Source organism: Equus przewalskii, chromosome 8, assembly GCF_037783145.1.
Source record: "Equus przewalskii isolate Varuska chromosome 8, EquPr2, whole genome shotgun sequence".
In the NCBI taxonomy this organism is placed as follows: Eukaryota; Metazoa; Chordata; class Mammalia; order Perissodactyla; family Equidae; genus Equus; species Equus przewalskii.
Window position 1 is genome coordinate 7,547,886 of NC_091838.1, and position 18,112 is coordinate 7,565,997.

The following is an 18,112-nucleotide window of genomic DNA, read 5'->3' on the forward strand; positions in this document are numbered from 1 at the left end:
TTACCAACTGAAATAACAGCTGGGTGAAATTTGGAAGCTTTAAAGAATATAATCTAATATGAAATAAATGTTACCGTGTATCAAAGTCATTCGTAATAATAATAACGGTGAACAGCTATGTTCCAGGCGAGACTATATATGGTACTCTGAAGGAGGTGCCACTTATTTTTCTGATTTTACAGATGAGGAAACTCAGCCACAGAGAGGTGAGGTCCCCAAGGTCACACAGTTCAGTGGCTGAAGGTCAGGATTTGACCCCAGGCCCACCCTAGTTCCGGAGCCTGCCTCTCCCCCTCTGCATTGGTTCTGCTTCCCCAGAGCAATGATGGTGGAAGACCGTGCCCCTCCGGGCTCTGTCCAGCTGCCACTTTGGTTCATCGCTTACAATCCAGAGCTTCTGGTGAGGGCAGGGGAATAATAATACATAGATGCCTCTTAAAAGCACTCCCGGCGCATCGTGGGCATTCTAGCATGCTAACCATTAACTCTTCCTTTTCTTTCTCCATCTCCTACTTACTCCTTCCTTCCTCCCCTGACCCCTCCCCGTCTATTTTTATGAGGAATGAAAAGATCAAAAAAACTATGTAAGAAACAGGGGGAAGTTTAAAAAATCAATTCAGTTTTTTAAAAGAACAGCTTCTCCAAAGTAAGAGTAAATATGAGGTTGAGAAGTCCTTAGTGAGTCTGAGTGAGAATGGGGTTGCCCTCTTTGATTTTTTTCTCCGTGTTTTGAGGAACCCAGGTTTACATTCCTACTTCCATCAGAGGTTACTATACTTGAGGGTTACAAATCAAGCTGGAAAAAGTTTTAAGAAAATTTGCTTTATAGATGCTAACTAATACAACAAATTAGAGGCCGTTCTGGTCCAACAGCAACTTGGCTCTTTGCTTTTGAAGTTTTCCACATCATATTTAAACTTCAGTGAAACTGGAGGTGATGTGTAAGGCCAGGCAAGTTGAAGCTTTGCGTAGCCTTCCACAGAGAAGCTAGGAATGCGAGAACAGCTGCCCCCGAGTTAGATTACAGACTAGCCACCAGCAAAATGGAATTTCCTCTAAATATGGACTGTCGAAAAGTTCAGATGACTGGATGGACTTGCAATTGATATGCACTTTTTGTTCTCCTCACACGCAGGGACGACCTAGACTTGATGAATTTAACTGCGCTTAATTGATCTCATTCTCTGTTCAGCAGGCATATTTTTATTCTTATTGTGAAATATAAAACATATAGAAGAGGGCTCAAAACCAAACTGAGAACTCTGATTTATCACAAAATAAACATCCTCCTGTAATCACTTTTTTGCTTTTTCTTATATATTCCCACTAAACATACCTAATGGGTGTATTCTTTTTTTTTTTTTTTTTGAGGAAGCGAGGCCCTGAGCTAACATCCACTGCCAATCCTCCTCTTTTTTGCTAAGGGAGAGTGCCTCTGAGCTAACATCTCTGCCCATCTTCCACTATTTTATCTGTGGGACGCCTGCCACAGCATGGCTTGATAAGTGGAGCTAGGTCCATGCCTGGGATCTGAACTGACGAACCCCAGACCACTGAAGCGCAGAGCCTGCTAACTTAACCTCTGTGCCCCCAGGCCGGCCCCTAGTGAGTGTAGTCTTCATGGCACTCAAAGATTTAAATTCTTCGTGTGCCTTAACTGCTAATTGAAACTCAGCTAGCAAGTATGATTTTGTCATGATGCTGTAAAGGACCCTAAAGTCCTGTACAAGAGGTGCTACACTGTTTCTCAGAAAAGTGATGATTTTTTAACCTTCTTCAAGTCACATCACGAACATCATTGGCACCTACTAGGTACTTACTAACTTAAATGCCCCAAATTATCAACTTCTGCCTTGGTTTCCTTGGAAGTGTATTGGTAGTCCTTTCCTCTAGTAATACTGCAAAAACAAATATTTAGAAACATTACCTGTATTTCCCACGTTATTGAGTGTCTGCTCCTGGCTGTTTACTCTGTTTGTCAGTTTCCCTTTCCTGCTGACATCCCCTCGCGTTCACGCCCCGCTACCATCCATCTCACCTCATCAAGGGAAGACCGCTCGATTAGAGTCACGCCTGGCTCTCCTCTGCCTTCTTACTTTTAGTCTCCATCCCCTCACAATTCCAGTTGACTTTTACAATTCAGTTTTTCAGTTTTTATGACCTCAGGATTTATATCTTCTGTAGGATAATCCTGAAGTAATTTGTGCCCTGGATGTTGAATTCACAGTCAACTTGATATATCTAGAATTCACGAGTGTGATCATTCCTTTCACTCTTCCTGTGCCCTGTTCCCTCTTAACCAGCTTGTGTGCCGGTTAAAGGGGCTCAGAACCCACCAAATGGCCAGTGGGGGAAGTCATCTTTTATGAGTGTGCTTAGGGACAGTGACTAGAATTAGCTGGGAATTTCTGAAATTTGTCCTTACTTCATCCACCCGTTTCCTCATTTTGTTCATACTATTGAATTCAACGTGTGAGTCCTTTGGATAAGCGCTTTATCCACATTTGGCCATTACTCACCTTCTTTTGCCAGAATGTGGTAATTTCTGCCAACACAAGGGTTCTAGTGAAGAGTCTTTGGTTACGAGGAACAGAAAACTGTGTAAGTTAGCTCACATACAAAGGGGCATGTGTGGCACAGAAAGAAGGTTCTTTTGGAATCCAAGGGGAGGAAAGGAAGCAGGCCCAGCCCCCACTCAGACAGCTCTGCTGACTGGGAAGCCGTTAGAAATCAAGGCAGCTTCTAGAAACCAAAGAAACCGAGAAACCTGTTCCTCTCCCACTGAACCTTCTATCCTGCATGGTCACCTCTCCCTCGTTTTCTCTGCTTATATTCAGTCCCTTCTTGGGGAACTGGCTTCCTCTGCGTTCTTGCAGCTTGTACCTGATCCCAAAAACTGTCCCTCAGCATCCAAGCCCACATGACTTTCTAGCTTAGCTCCTACCACTAACTGACCAGTGGCTTAGTGTCCTAGTCAAAAAAATCCCAGGATAAGAATCTTACTGGTGTGAACTCTTTTTTTCGTTTCCTTCATTCAGTCCAAACAGTTTGTAGATCAACAGGAGGTTAGCGGTGGGGTGGAGCTCTGCTGATCCAGTTAGTGTGTTGATGGACAGTGGCTGTGGCAATGTGGCTAGACAGGCAGCTGATTTAGGAGGGGGTGGGGAACAGCAGGTGGTGTTTGCAGTTCAGGTATTGTAAACTAAGAAGGATGACTTGTATTAATCGCCATCCTGCAAGTGTGGATCCAGCATACTGCCAAAGATGAAGCAGGAAAAGCAGCAGCGAATTCCTTCCAGAATAGCTTATAGTCTTATACCAGAGGTATCTACCACTGTTACAGGATAGAGAGAATGATGAGCTCCATGGATCTTTTCCCATATTATGGATGACAGTAAGTATGAAGATGTCCAAATATTTTACTGATAATCTTGACTACAAGAACTGCCAGCATATTTTGATGTATATCAAGGTCAGACTCCATATTATTACATATTAATGCAAAACTAGAATCGGGGAGCCATACTTGACACACACTGTCATTTGTAAGAACTGAGTCTCTGAGAGAACTAAATCATACACACAATATTTAAATATAATTGAGAATACCTTCGACTGTCCAACTTACCCAAAGGAAAGATTATTTACCAAAAATGCTGTGTCAGTGATCAAAATATTAGAAGCGTAGTAACAATATCAGCAGGATAGAGTGACTTTGTGAGCCCAAGAATTAAGGTCCTTTCGTCCTGTAAGGTGGTCTCTACGGGAGACAGCTGAGAGTAGATAATCTTGACCCTCAACGGTCAGTGAACTGCATTGCTCTTCACTAAGAAGTTGGTCCAAGTAAAACGGGGCCAAATGTTATTTGGATGGCCGCTAAGAACATTTAGCTTAATTGGGATGAAGTGCAAGTGTCTCTCGTTAGAAAACTGACGCTACTACTAAGGAGAGACCTTTAAATTCTTTAAAGTTGTCCGATAGCTGATTTATTTGGAAATGTTCCTGTTCTGGCCTGGTGACGAATCTGTGGGAGAAAGACGGCTGCAGGCGCCCTTCGCTGGCCTCACTTGCGGTGTGTGTACCTGTGTGTGTGTGTGCTTCATTTTTTGAGGGGAGGCGGTGAACATTGAATTTGGAGTCCTGAAGACCCAGGTTCCGTTCTTGATTCCGCTGTGACCTTGGATGAATCATTTAACGTCTGAGCCTTGGTGCTAGATGCCTTATAGATAAGGGGAAAGCACTTTACCGTCTGCAGAGTGCTATAAAAATCAAGGGTGAATGATTAGCTCTGTTAACTACTGGGGTTAAATTGGCTCATGGATAAAAGTTAATTATGTTGGAAAAGCTTTGATCCCCTCCACCTCAAAAAGTAGATAATTCTTCGTGGTGCCAAAAGAACAAGCTCTTAGGAAGCGAAGTTTTGTTTGCTTTTTATAAGTCTCTAATCAACGCTGTACTAACTTCGTTTCTATCTCTTTTTAATGCTGCCTCTTAGTATCCGCTCCATTCAACATTCAATTAGCATGCCTGCTATGAGGTAAAGTATATTTCTGCAAAATATGGTTGATCTTATGCCTTCTTATTGTTTATTTAGGTGTTTAGCTTGAACTGTTCTGAAGTGGGGAATTAGAATGCTACTCTAAACAAGCTCCACCTTTAACACTGTATCCGTTTTCAGTTGCTCTTCCTATAATGTTAGGATGAGTGCAAGACATCTATTAAATGTCTGTGATGATGATTTCTATTTTATTTTGTACACCTGTTGTTTCGTATCTGAAATCTGCTTAATTGAAAAAGTGAACACTACTCATCTACTAACCTTCTCTTTTCCTGGGTGCAGGTGGCCCACCACCTCTTCTGCATCCACTGCTTCCATCTCCCCATCTCCACCTCCCTCATCCCATTGTAGCATTGGGAGCCAACTGTGATTCAATTCTCCTGACCTCTTTCATCAGTAAGCACTTGCAAGTGGCTCATGTTCTGACCTCATCTAACCTCCCTAGAGAGGCAGAGGATTTTTAACAATCTGTACTTGGCTTCGACTTTAGTGTACGTCAGCACTACCTGGAGGGCTCCTTAAAGCTCCCTGCTTGCTGGGCACCAGCCCTAGTTTCTGATTCTGTAGGCCTAGGGTGGGACCTGAGGATTGCATTTGCTAACAACTTCCCAAGAGCTACTGATGCAGCTGATCTGGGGACCACACTTTGGGATCGCTGCCCATCATCGCTGTGGGAAGGAGGAAACCCCTCGTGCCCTTCCTCACCTTTTTCATCTTGGTAGTAGGAAGGCTATTTGCGGTCAGGTGGATAGCGTAAAAGCTTCGGAAACCCGGTACGAGCGATGTAGGTGCTGTAATCCTCCTCAGTTAATATGGATGAGCCTGAAGGCATGGGAGGGCTTCCTGTGGGCTCGGAGTGCTGCTGTCACTTGGGGCAGCTTTGTGAAGTAGCCAAAGCCACGTTTCTGTGCTCCTCCCTTCCTTTTGGTCTCTCCTGTTCCTATTATGCTGCTCCCTGGGAACCGGGAGCCCCGTTACAGAATCTTGTATGGTCTGCTTGTCCTGCTTGGTGATGTGGGGTTCATATAGGAATCTTGCCAGGCAGCATCTGAATTGATACACGAGTTCTAGAGCATAGTACCGTAACCAGAATTAAATTGATCTAACAGCGGCATGTTCTTGTACCGTGACTAGGTGGTTCGAGAAGTGACAGAATTGATGTTTTACCTGACTGTTCCCTCTCCTCACTCATGGACTTAACTACGTTGCATATTTCTGAGATTGGCTCTGTTCATGGAACCAAAAGCATCATTGTAGAAATCTCAGAACAGAATTGATAATGTTACATAATAATACATAGTTGTGTGTATGCCTGCACACACATGGTACAGATAAATCTATCTGTTTTTGTGCTGATTGAGAATGGCAAAGAGGAATACGATCAACTAATGATGTTTTCAAAGTTGATGGGTTTGTTTTTCCAGTGTTTGTAATTTTACTGTCTGTTTTTCTTTTCTCTCCATAGGAACTCTCCAACTTTCAAATCATTTGAAGAAAAGGTCGAAAACTTAAAGGCAAGTAGAGAGATGACTAGGATCTTTGTGATGGTATCTTCCCTGGTAACTTAATTTTCTTTGCTGTGGGTAAATCATTCGCATTAGTATTCCTTTCTAAAAATATTTAGAGAACTTTAATAACTTTATTCTTTACCTTGTTAGTGGATATTTAAGGCAATTTGTACTCTTTCCATCAATTTTTGGGGCGTATGATGTAGTGCAGCAACATGCTGAGTGCAGAAAGGAAATGTATAAAGAGCAATAGTACTTTAGAAGTTGGTTTTGCTCTTTGCTTCATTCACTTCAAAATACTTTTGTAATTGGAGAACATTTAATATAAATTGTATTGTCAAAAACTTTAACAACAGTATAGAAAATGACAAAAAAAGACACACACTAAAATTGGTCCTCCCACCCAGAGACAGTGATGTATGTATGTAGGAGGATTATGCTGTTATGCTTTACGAAAGGATTAACCATACAGCATAAATATTTTCCTATATCATCAAGTATTCATCCTCAATATTACGTTTGATGGCTGCTTGCATGTGCCTTATGATGGAATTGTTTGTTCGGTCCTCAATTATTGGACATTTTGATGGTGATGATGATGCCATGGTGATCATCATGGATGATTCACTGTTTTATTTTTTGATTGCTTTGATTTCAGTGAAGGTGGACATTTTTCTATAATGATTAGCCTTATTAATTTGTAAATTATATTTCACCTTCAAGATTCTATTCAAAACTATAAAATCATCAACTCTTAGGATCACAAGTGACCAGAAAGGTTATCTAGTTCCCAGCCACTGCCCAGCCTTCTCCACAGAGTTTGTGCAAAGCCAGTATGTTCATGTCTTCCTAAAGAAATTCTGATAATGACTGTGGATATTTCTGAAGGATTAAAACTAGTATCTTAAATGTTTTCTATAAATCTGCTTAAGAACAAATATTCACATTTAGTCTTTCAGAATTGTAATTGAGTCCCTTATTTTTAAATGCATCTTTTTTAAATTACAGAAGCAGGGTATGCTTGTGGGAAGAAAACCAAACACTGTCCCGTGATCTGGATCTTTTTTCTTGCACATACAAACGCTAATACACACCTTTTCTTTGTCTACATAAATGTATAAATGTTTTTCACAAAGGAGTCACACCGTACACACTGTCCTTGTTCGTTCATCCCCCTCAGGCACGTATGCTGTGTGAACCCACAGGCTCAGGAACCTGTTCTTTTTGCTCACTGATGCTTCTCAAGGGCCTGGCATAGTCCTTGGCACACTGCAGCTACTTAATCCATATTTGATGAGCAAAAAATATATCACAGTCATTCTTCTAGATCAGTACAAGAGACCTGCTTTATTCTTCTTAATGCCTAGTCATGTATTTGAAGACAACCTGTACATTTCAGGAAGTCAAGGCTTCCTGTAATTCAGGTCTCAATGTTCTAGAACTGTCACAGCCTCTCCTTAAAATCCGCCCTAGGCATTAGTTTTTGAAACGACTGATTGGAAAACCAGACAATCTATGTTCTTTTTGAAGATGAGGAGAAACTTCCAGGTCATTTACTATATCTGCTTTTGAAATGTGACTGGGCACCATTCAGATAAAAACGTGTAATTTTTAAAAGTATAGTATATTACACAGATAGCCCCAAGGGAGCTGTAAAAAACAGTTGTATGCTTGGGCTCTGGTTTTACTAATTACATTTATATTCAGTTAAACATCAATCTACATGTCCTTACATTTAGATTTCGATTGCTTCATTTATCTGTGATATTGAACAAATGTTTATTGACCAAATTTCAGGTCAGATAAGTTGGAGTATTGCTTCACAAGCCATAATGTGTATAGGGAGCACCTGGAGATCTTGTTCAAGTATTCGATTTCAATTCTGTAGATGGAGGTGAGAGGCACTCTGAGATTCTGCATTTCTGACAAGCTCCCGGCTGATGCCGAGTCTGTAGGTCCTTGGACTATGCTTTAAGTAGCAAAGGGTTAGAAAGCTTACACTGTAACTGGGAAAAATGCATGTATTTCTTTCCTGCGTTGTACTCAGTGTTTCTTGGATGAGTGTAGCTGAATGAATGATTTGATGGAATACAAAGTGTCATCCAAATATAAAGAGAGTCCGATCGATCATTTAGGATGAGGCCTCACAGAGTCCTTCAGACGCATTTATGATTTATTTGTTCTTCAAAGTAGAGTTTGAGTTACTTTATGCAGAGTCAGCTAAGTTTCTGTTTCATGATGTCTTTTCTCTTTTGAACTTTTTAAAAAGTCTAAAGTAGGGGGAACCAAGCCGGCTGGCGGTGATTTTGGAGAAGTCTTGAACTCGACTGCAAATGCTAGTGCCACGGCCACGGAACCTCTTCCAGAACAGACACAGGAGACCCTGTGAGAGCCCTACCTTTGTTCTGCTACCCACTGCCACATGCTGCGGGCGACATCCAGGCACATCTTGTCATCATTCGTCGCCGTGAATTTCCACCAGATGTGCTTTTATTTAGCTTTACATACTCCTTTGACCAAATTGTTTGTGGGTTGAACAAAAGAAAAATATCTTCACCTCTATTCCTGGGGAACACCCTTTAATGTGCATTTAAAGCCTTTTATTTGGGAAACGCCATTATAAAAGCACGTGTAGTACCTGGAGAGCCTCACTAGAATGATCTGAGAAGCTGCAGGTTATCGTAACTACTTTCCTACTTTACAGAATTGCTCTGGATCTGGGATGCCAGTTTGATCTTTGTCTTCTGTATGATTTTCTTTATTTTCCTCTTTGAACCTCTGCATATCTGATTCCTAACTAAAACTGTTTTTTTAAAATTTCTGAATCCTGGTTATTAAAAGTTTTGGCATAATTTTATTTACCTCCAAAGGAAGAACTACCAGCTACAAAAGATATTTTTGATTAAACATTGTTGTGGTGTAAGATATCTTATGTCTTGGCTGTCATAAGATGCCAGACTGAATGAATCAGCTCTACATCCAGTTTGTTATAGTTTTGTAAGTAACAATATGTACAGCAATTCAAACTGCTAGGTGACTTGAGTGTGGAACCCTTACATCCTTGTTTATCACCATTTGTGACAGTAATGATTTCAGTGTATTGCATATTATGCCGCTTATATTAAGTTATTTTTCACCAGATTAAAATTTTAGTTTCAGAGTAAATTGAGAAAAAACCTTCTGAATCAGGCATATTATCAGTAGGTTGAAATAGGAACACACTCTCGTCAATGTTCAATTCAAAGCCTGAAAGTTTTTTTAGATCTAAGTAGTTGCAAAAATGCTAAAATCAATCACATTAGGGGAAACATTGTGTCTTTAATTCATTTAGCACCATTTAAAATAAGCACACAAAGTTAAATGACTAATATAACTTGAAATTTTTTTATACTAAGGGGGTGGTGATAACTCCTGAGTGTTTAATGCATTAATAAAAATCAACTTATGTTCTACTTGTTTTCAGTGTGTTAGAAATTTTTAAATGAAACTGTAGACATTTCCTCCTACTTTGAAAACTGAGTGTCAGGGCTGAATGAACCGAAGCCTCTAGAAGTACCTGCATAGAGGCCAAGGTACTCTCTTAAGCCTAACAGCTACTTACCCATTACCACCACCTTTTCCTTTTGCTGTATATGGTTGTGGCCTACAGTATTGTATTTGTTATTTATCAGGTTGTGATTGTTTTATTATTGTTTATGCCAAATGTTAATTGCCAAGCTTGGAGTGACCTAAAGCATTTTTTAAAAGCATGACTAGATTTACTTCAGGATAACTTATGAAAACCAAATTTGAAAAGCCACAGGTGTTGATTGTTATAACATGCTGCCATTGTTGATTGCTAGAGCTTCTGTTAGCACTTTAGATACAATTGAAACTACGCTCTATTACATGTGAAAAGCTTAATAAATTCTGTCTATCAGTAATATAGGTCTCAATACTTATTATGAGACCAATGGTCTGGAAACAACTCATTGTATTAAATAATCAACTGGTGTCTATGCTAAGAAAACAGTTGTGTAACCATCTGCTTTAAATCACTACTTAATGCTATCAGATTAATATTATAAATTATTTCCTTGTAGAGGCTTTAAGGTAAAGATTGTCGAAGCATTGTCCTGGAGGAGTGGATCTGTAGAAATTTGTTTTATAGGAACATTATGGTTACTCAATATAACTGTTAAATTATTTTTTCTACCAATTAGTCTTTCAACTTTTTGTCACATCTTCTTTTCATCCCATTGTTTCTTGGGTGTCCTGCCCTGTTACTATCTTTTCAACAAGGCAGAATAGAATAAGATAGCAGTTTTAGTTGGGTGAAATATCCTCAAATCTCTTTACTCTATGGGGAGAAATGACAAATGGGTGGACGGTGGAATGGGTGTATGTGGGTGTTGGTGATGGCTGTGAAAGAAGAAATCAGAGAATCGCTTTTCTAGACCTCTGCCTATACTTATATAAAAATGATTTCATCTGTTGCATGAAATAGAGGCATGAATAAAAATCAGCTTATTATGTTCTACTTATTTAAGACTACTCTGCCTCTGAAAAGCAGTAGCAAAAAGTAGAGGGAGGATAAATTTAGAAAAATAAAAACGGGTTTAGAAATATTATTCAAAATGATCTTTGTGGGAGATTCAATATTAGGAATTCACAGACAGATAAGAAATTTGGAATATGGAAATTACTAAGAACACTGGAGAGAGGTCCTCATCGCTCTCTCGTGTCTTGTGTTCGATACATAAGAAAACAGCAACTGGTGAGTGAAATCGCAGATATCTGAGGATTCAAGAAGTGTGATAGAGGAAAATAATCCCTGAAATTATCCCCCTTTACAAAGGAATGTCCTTGGGAAAGAAGGCAAGAATTCTTAGGCTTATGAGACCAAAGTAACCAGTGGAAGAAAGTAGATCTCACTGGATTATCATTTTAGTAACTCAAAGAAACTACTGAAATAGAGAAAAAACATGCTTAACTTGGAATGACTATTTCTGGATCTGTTAATCAAGAAATACACTGTCTATTTTTTTGTATAGTATTTGAAAACAATAAAAATTCTTTAATTTGGGTATGGGTTCTTTTGTATGTATTACCTGTCTGTCGAGGAAACAAGTGAGTCCATGACAGCTTCTCTGCAGACCCTTCATATCCTGGATACGGAAAGAACCATCAGCAGCTATACGGATTCAGTGTATGAAACAAAATTGAAAAGCTACATGCCAACTACCAGAAGGCATTTATAAGTGACCGTTTGCTGTGTATGTGCCAGAGGAGATGCTGCATAAGGCCCCACGTCAGGATCATGTTTCTTTATGGCTCATAAGACACAGATGAAAAGTCAGATTTTTGCCCATAGTGGAGAGACATTTGGCCATTAATTAGTGACTGTCCCATTGTAAGTGGATTAATTATAGAGACCATGTTGGGTTACAGTTAACATAAAACATTGTCACGTTTAAGTAAACCTGCACACCTTACATTTCACAATTTCTGTATTCTGATTCTGAAATCAAAATGAACCAAAATCAAAGTGAGCCGAAAGAATTCACTCTCAGTTTGTAAGCCCCCAGAGGGCAGGGCCTGCATGTGCCTATCACCTGCCGGGATTTCATACTTAAATAAATGCTATTTGACGACTACAATTCTTGCCAACTCTCCTATGTAATTTCGCTGTCACTTAGGTTGCTTGGTAATGTGATTATTTTAATTTGGTGGTTTTCCTAGCACACAGCAAAAACCAAACACCATGTTGTTGTTTGAATATTTTTAGGCGGGTGTGATCTTTCACTTTAACACTCTTTCAACTTTGTGCTTCAAAGTTTACCGCTTGGTTGCTAGGATTAATTCTCTGTTCTTCTTTCCCAGTGTGACTATTTTCTGGTCTTCTCTTTTTCCAAGTCCTTAAATGTTATCGCCTCATCCCTAGTTGTCTTTTACATGTTCCCCTTAATCTTATTTATGGCTGAAATGACCATCTTTGATACTAATATGTCCTCAATGTATCACTAGCCCTATCCTTTTTTCCAGGTTTTCATGCATGCTTAAGAGGCATGAATTTCTAATCTCCTCCTCGTCACCTCCACCTAGCCACAAATAGCCACTATTTATTGAGCTTTCAGTAAATGTTGGGCGTGTTACACTCACTTAATTCTTTACTCAGGGATGTGGCGGTGTCATGTTATAGATAAGATCACAGCCCGTAGACAGGGAGCCAGGACTTGAACTATTTTCTATTCACTTTCCTTGCCTCCGCCATTATTGATATTTTTGCAAAGTGGACTAACAATTTGCAAGCTAAAGAGGAAAAAGGAGGCCTGTATTTTCTAATAAAGCAAGAAGGAAAGCATGGTTCAAGGAGTAGAGCAGCATCAGAATCCCTAAGGTGCCATGAGGGTGTGAAAACACTGCCATTCGAGCTGATGGTACAGTTGGTGCTGATGCAGGCAAGGACAGAGTGCAGACATCTGCTGAGCTGCTCAGTCCTTCACAGTCCCTCTCTGATGCTTCTGCTGTGCTACCAAAGGTGGAGAACTAAGCTTAACTTGAAGTCAGTTGATACAAACTTATACATTAAAACTTTCAGGATCTGTCCCCAAATGCCTTTTGTCACAATCCTCAAGGAATTCATCATCTGGCTGAGGTAGGATGTAAGTATAATACATCTATTGAATTTTAGCGGTGAGACCTTAATAATCGTTCTGTAGGTACTGATTGAGTTAAGTTTACAAAACACTTCCTTAAATTTAGCACAGGGCCCCATAGCTTGGTTTTACAAGTGAGGAAACCAAATCAACAATATCAAATTGGCTTGCCTGAGATCAGGATTGGAGTCAGGGCTAGAATTAAGGGTTCTTAAGGTCACTGGCCAATGTCCTTTGCAGTTTACCACACTGTCTCCTGAAGGGAAGTATAAATAGCAACAGCCATAGAGAATACTGCAAAAATGTCTTAGGCAAGACACATTAATGATCAAGGGAAATAAACAGTTTAAGTGCCAAGAAGGAGAACTGACCCAGAGTAGAATTTATCTTATGCTCTCTATTGATTTGTAGGGATTATCCTCTGGTTGGCTAGTAATAATACATGGTGACTGATTCACAAAACTACACATCACCCCGAGGTTAGCGTACTTTCTAGTGTTGTGTATACTGTGTATGCAATTGATAAAAACAACAAAAAGACTTAAAATCCGTAGAAAAAGGCATTATTAAACTAGGGGCTGTGGTCATACATAAAAAGTCCTTCTAAGTACTTGCAAATTAACTAGAAAGGTGCTTGCCACCTCCCCCCAAAATAACTAATGGAGGATTAATATAAAAACGCTGGGTTGAAGATGGATGGACAGCTTAGTTAGTAAACACATTTTCACGTCTAGTGTTAGGCTCGGTTTTGAAGAGGGCGGGCAAATTCCGGGAATTAACATTGGGAGAAAAAAGGGAGACAATCGAGAGAGTGGCGGCCCCTGGTGGGCCCTATTTAGGCACATTCCAAAATTTCTTAACTTCCTAGAAGCTCTCTAGAGGTGACAAAAGCATCTCAGAAAGATTATTCCTGTAAAGTGTGTGGGCTGAAAGAGGAAGGGGCGAAGACAGACCAACTTGGATCCAGGATTTCACAGATGTTTACCGAGCCCTACTATGTGCCGGTGTCAGGGATCCAACAGCAACGTTCGTGCGCTCAGTAGAGCTTACAAAGTTGGGAGAGTGAACGCTAAACAAAATTACTATAAGCGAACTATATGGCATATTAAGAAGCGCCAGATGGTACAGAGAAAAACGGGGGAGCCCGGTAGCGTGTGTTTGGGGTTCCAATTCTGAACTAAATCATCCGGGAGAATCTCGTGTTTGAGCACAGATCTCAAGAGCGGTGGGGGGACGAGGCTTGGGGCCACCCGCGGAGAGGCCCAGGCGGCGGGGCCAGCAGGTGTCGCATTACCAGTTTTCAGCAGCACAAAGCCTAATGGAGGCCCAGGAGGACGGAACTCCAGAGAGTCAAAAATGCTTTCCACGCAAAACTTGGCGGATCGCTGCGTGCAGGGCCACCAACCATCTAGGCCACCACTCTGCTTAAGCATCTCGGGCGCCACACTCCCACCCTGCACCGACTAGACCACGCCCGCCGCGCGTCCGTGCTCTACGGCAAGGGGGCGGGCCTCTCGTGGCTCCGCCCCGTGCCCTGCACGCTTGCGGAAAGGTCGAAAGTCAGAGGTCGTGCAGCCATCATGGCGGCGCTGTGTCGGACCCGTGCCGTGACTGCCGAGAGACATCTCCTGCGAATGTTTCTCCTCTCCCGGCCCTGTCGAGGCGTAGGGACTGAGAGTGCCTCCGGGAGCGAGAATTCCGAGCCCACGGAGCCTAGCACGCGCCCAGGCGGCTTCGCGAGCGCTCTGGAGCGGCACTCGGAGCTGCAGCGGAAGGCGGAGCTCGGGCAGACGAGAGTGAGTCGCGGGAGCGACGCCGGCGACGCGGTGGGCGGGGCCGGGAGCCGGGGCGGAGCCGGTGTAGGGGGTGGGGTGGGCCGGGAGACGGGGGCGAGCCCCGGTGTCGGGGGTGGAGCCGAGAGTCGGGGCGGGGCCCGGCGTCGGGGGTGGAGCCGGGAGTCGGGGCGGGGCCCGGCGTCGGGGGTGGAGCCGGGAGTCGGGGCGGGGCCCGGCGTCGGGGGTGGAGCCGGGAGTCGGGGCGGGGCCCGGCGTCGGGGGTGGAGCCTGAAGTCGGGGCCGTGGCCCGGCGTCGGGGGTGGAGCCTGAGGTCGGGGCGGGGCCCGGCGTCGGGGGTGGAGCCGAGAGTCGGGGCGGGGCCCGGCGTCGGGGGTGGAGCCGGGAGTCGGGGCGGGGCCCGGCGTCGGTGGTGGAGCCGAGAGTCGGGGCGGGGCCCGGCGTCGGGGGTGGAGCCTGAAGTCGGGGCCGTGGCCCGGCGTCGGGGGTGGAGCCGGAGGTCGGGGCGGGGCCCGGCGTCGGGGGTGGAGCCGGAGTCGGGGCCGTGGCCCGGCGTCGGGGGTGGAGCCTGAGGTCGGGGCGGGGCCCGGCGTCGGGGGTGGAGCCGGGAGTCGGGGCGGGGCCCGGCGTCGGGGGTGGAGCCGAGAGTCGGGGCGGGGCCCGGCGTCGGGGGTGGAGCCTGAAGTCGGGGCCGTGGCCCCGCGTCGGGCGTGGAGCCGGGAGTCGGGGCGGGGCCCGGCGTCGGGGGTGGAGCCGAGAGTCGGGGCGGGGCCCGGCGTCGGGGGTGGAGCCGGGGGTCGGGGCGGGGCCCGGGGTCGGGGGTGGAGCCTGAAGTCGGGGCGGGGCCCAGCGTCGGGTGTGGAGCGGGCAGCCGGGCTGTCTCTGGGTCCGGCTGCTGGCCACGTGGAACAGAGCGCGTGGTTGGTGTTTTCCCTCCATTTATTGCGCTTTTGTTCCGTATTTACACGCTGAACGTGCGCTGTCCGCACTCTGCTCGCATCTCCTTGGGACGAGTGCTGGAAGGGAAGCCAGCAGGGGGCGCTGTCAGCGAGGCGCAGTAGGGAGACTCCCGGGACTCGGAGGCCAGCGGGGCTCCCGGCGGGGAATTCAGGGCGCTCTGCTCGTCTTGTTCTGCGCAGTAGCTCCAGCGTGGAGCTCGGTGTGTGCGGTGCAAGGCTCTTGATAAGTATTATTTAATTCAGCGGAGAGGTGAATGAGAGAATTACTGTCTCTGTGAACTTGAGCAAGTCATTTAACCTGTCAGTGCTTCACTCTCCTTTTCTGTAAATGACCTTTTTTAAATATAAAATTTCCATTTGTCTCAGGCAGTACCTTTGTATGATACGATAGGATTGCTAGGTAAGTGAAATGGAAGAAATAGGCATAAATACAAGCCAGAGTTTTTTTTTTTTTTATTATTATCGGATGCAGCAGAAATGAAATTGGATGTCTGGCAATATTAAATTATATAAAAATAAACTCTCAATTTCTGTACTTATCTCCTTGGGGACCGGTACTAAACAGTTCACGGGCTGGTAGTATCCTGAATTATAAAAAACTGGAATTTAGTAGGTAATCGTTAGTAGTTATCATTATTGACAAAAATTTCCTAAAATCCAAGATTAGGACAAGCCTGATGTATTCGTTTTCTATTTGCTGCATAGCAAATTACCGCTAATTCAGTGGCTTAAAAGAACACAAATTTATGATTTTTAGTGCTGTGGGTGAGAAGTCTGATAGGGTCTCACTGGGCTAAAATCAAGGCATGGGCAGGGTTGTATTCCGTTCCCTAGGTTCTGAGGGGGATCAGTTTCCTTGCCTTTTGCAGTTTGTGGAGGATGCGTGCATTCCTTGCCTCCTGACCCCCTTCTTCTGTCTTCAAGGCCAGCCACGGCAGGTTGAGTCCTTCTCACGTGACATCACCATGACCTCTCTTCTGCCTCCCTCTTCCACTTTTAAGGCGCCTTGTGCTTGCATTGGGCCCACTCAGATAATCCGGGATGATCTCCCTGTTTTCATGTCACCTGGTTGGCAACCTTAATTCCATCTGCAATTTAATCCCCCTTTGCTATGGAAGGTAACCTATTCACAGATTCCAGGAATTCAGATGTGGCCATCTTTGATGGGAGGGCGGGGGCATGATTCTGTCTCCCATACCTGGAGAAGTCATGAAATCCCAGTGGAATGCTGGTGACTGACCTGAAGCCGTCTAAGGGATGGCTTTTGGATCCATCCTTGGGGAAAGGCTTGGAGGATTAGGTGCAGTAAGGTGGGAAACATAGATGTGATTCATTTCCCTTCCCCCAAAATACTTATGAGGAAGGGAATTTCTCTATTTCTCACTCACACCCCTCTCCCCTACCACATATACCACATTCGAAGCACCTTCAGAAACCCCTAGAAAGTAATTCTCAATTGCTGAGTTAATTGTGGCAAGAGTGAAAATTGTAGCATCACATGGAGAGTGTTTGAAACTCAAAACACTTCCCCTTTTCCCTTCCCCCTTCCGTTTTTCCGGGAGGAGCCTGGGGTGTTTCCTGGCAGTCCCAGCACGTCTGTTAGATTTGCTCAGTCCAGCTCAGGCTGAACGGAGGAGTCTCTCTAGGCGGTTTTCCACCTAACACAGTTTAGAAAACATTATTCTGCTGGAAGGAAGTTAAAACGTGTCTGGTGGCATGCGGCTCACCTGTCCCCTGTGCACAGTTTTCCCACATCTTGGTTTAATGGAAGGAGGGCAAATTCCCTGGGAAGGAGGGTACTGGGAGGCTGGGCTGTCGTCTCCATTCTCGGAGCTCTTAGCTTTGGAGCGTTTTCAGTTTCGTGGCCTCCTCCCTGATTCATAATTGCTACCGCTGCCTCCACTTGTTCCCTGGTCCAGGTCATTATACCCGCTGTGGACGGAGTCGTCTTCCTAAAGTTGGGCTCAATACAGACTGAAGGAGATGATCTTTTGGCTTTGCTCGAGAGTCTTGTCAGCCTTCCTTCACACGGCCTACCAGATTAAATGCACATCTCTTCCTCAGCGGGCTGCCACTGCTCAGGACGGTGTAGGGCCGCAGTCAGAGCATAGGCTCAGTGTCTGGAGGCCGGGATCCGAGGCTGAGTCAGCCGTCTTACTAGCTGAGTGTCTTTGCGTGAGTTTCTTAGCCTGTCTGAGTTTGCTTTCTCATCTCAAGGTGGAGATAATGCTCTGACTGGGTTACTGGGCAGTTTACGTGAAATAACACGTTTGCAGTGCTCTCAGCACAGGGACTGGTGCAGAGGAAGCTTTTACGCGGTACATTTTCACCTGTATTTGGCTCTAGTTGTTTCTCCTCCCACCTCCCACCTCCCACCTCCCAGAAAATAGTTTCACAGAGATGCTTCTAGGCTGGCACAGATCTTTGGATGAAATCCCGCTTTTGCTCAAATAATTAATAATAATTAAACTTTAAAAAAACCATGCACATGCCATTCTGTTTAATCCCAACTTAAGGACATTTGTAATCATTAGTATGTTAGCTTGTGGCTCCAGAGTGACATGTGCCTACTTCAGAGTAAAGCTGCTGACCTTTTCTCCCCACTGGAATGTCAGTTTCAGAGGGCAGCGGCCTTGTCTGTCTTGTTCTGCTGTGT

General features: G+C 44.1%; 2 protein-coding genes across 21 annotated transcripts in view; both read left to right on the forward strand.

Annotated features, from left to right (window-relative positions):
• Positions 1 to 11,705, forward strand: part of TPD52 (tumor protein D52) — a 105,127-nt gene extending 93,422 nt beyond the window's left edge. For 12 of the 20 annotated variants that reach the window (XR_011542969.1, XR_011542968.1, XR_011542966.1 and 9 more), the window contains 3 exons: positions 4,496 to 4,537; positions 6,024 to 6,072; positions 8,336 to 11,705. Coding sequence is in view for 15 of the 20 variants with exons in the window: in XM_070630391.1 (XP_070486492.1) it covers positions 4,496 to 4,537; positions 6,024 to 6,072; positions 8,336 to 8,455 (211 nt within the window). In the remaining 5 variants the exon portion in view is untranslated. The remainder of the gene's footprint in view (positions 1 to 4,495; positions 4,538 to 6,023; positions 6,073 to 8,335) is intronic. The other 8 variants (XR_011542967.1, XM_070630394.1, XM_070630385.1 and 5 more) reach the window with 1 other exon arrangement.
• A 2,291-nt stretch (positions 11,706 to 13,996) lies between these two features.
• The window catches only part of MRPS28 (mitochondrial ribosomal protein S28), a 101,006-nt gene continuing 96,890 nt past the window's right edge, over positions 13,997 to 18,112 (forward strand). Inside the window, exon 1 of the mRNA XM_008519922.2 lies at positions 13,997 to 14,500. Within this exon, the coding sequence (XP_008518144.2) occupies positions 14,285 to 14,500 (216 nt within the window). The 5' untranslated portion in view covers positions 13,997 to 14,284. The remainder of the gene's footprint in view (positions 14,501 to 18,112) is intronic.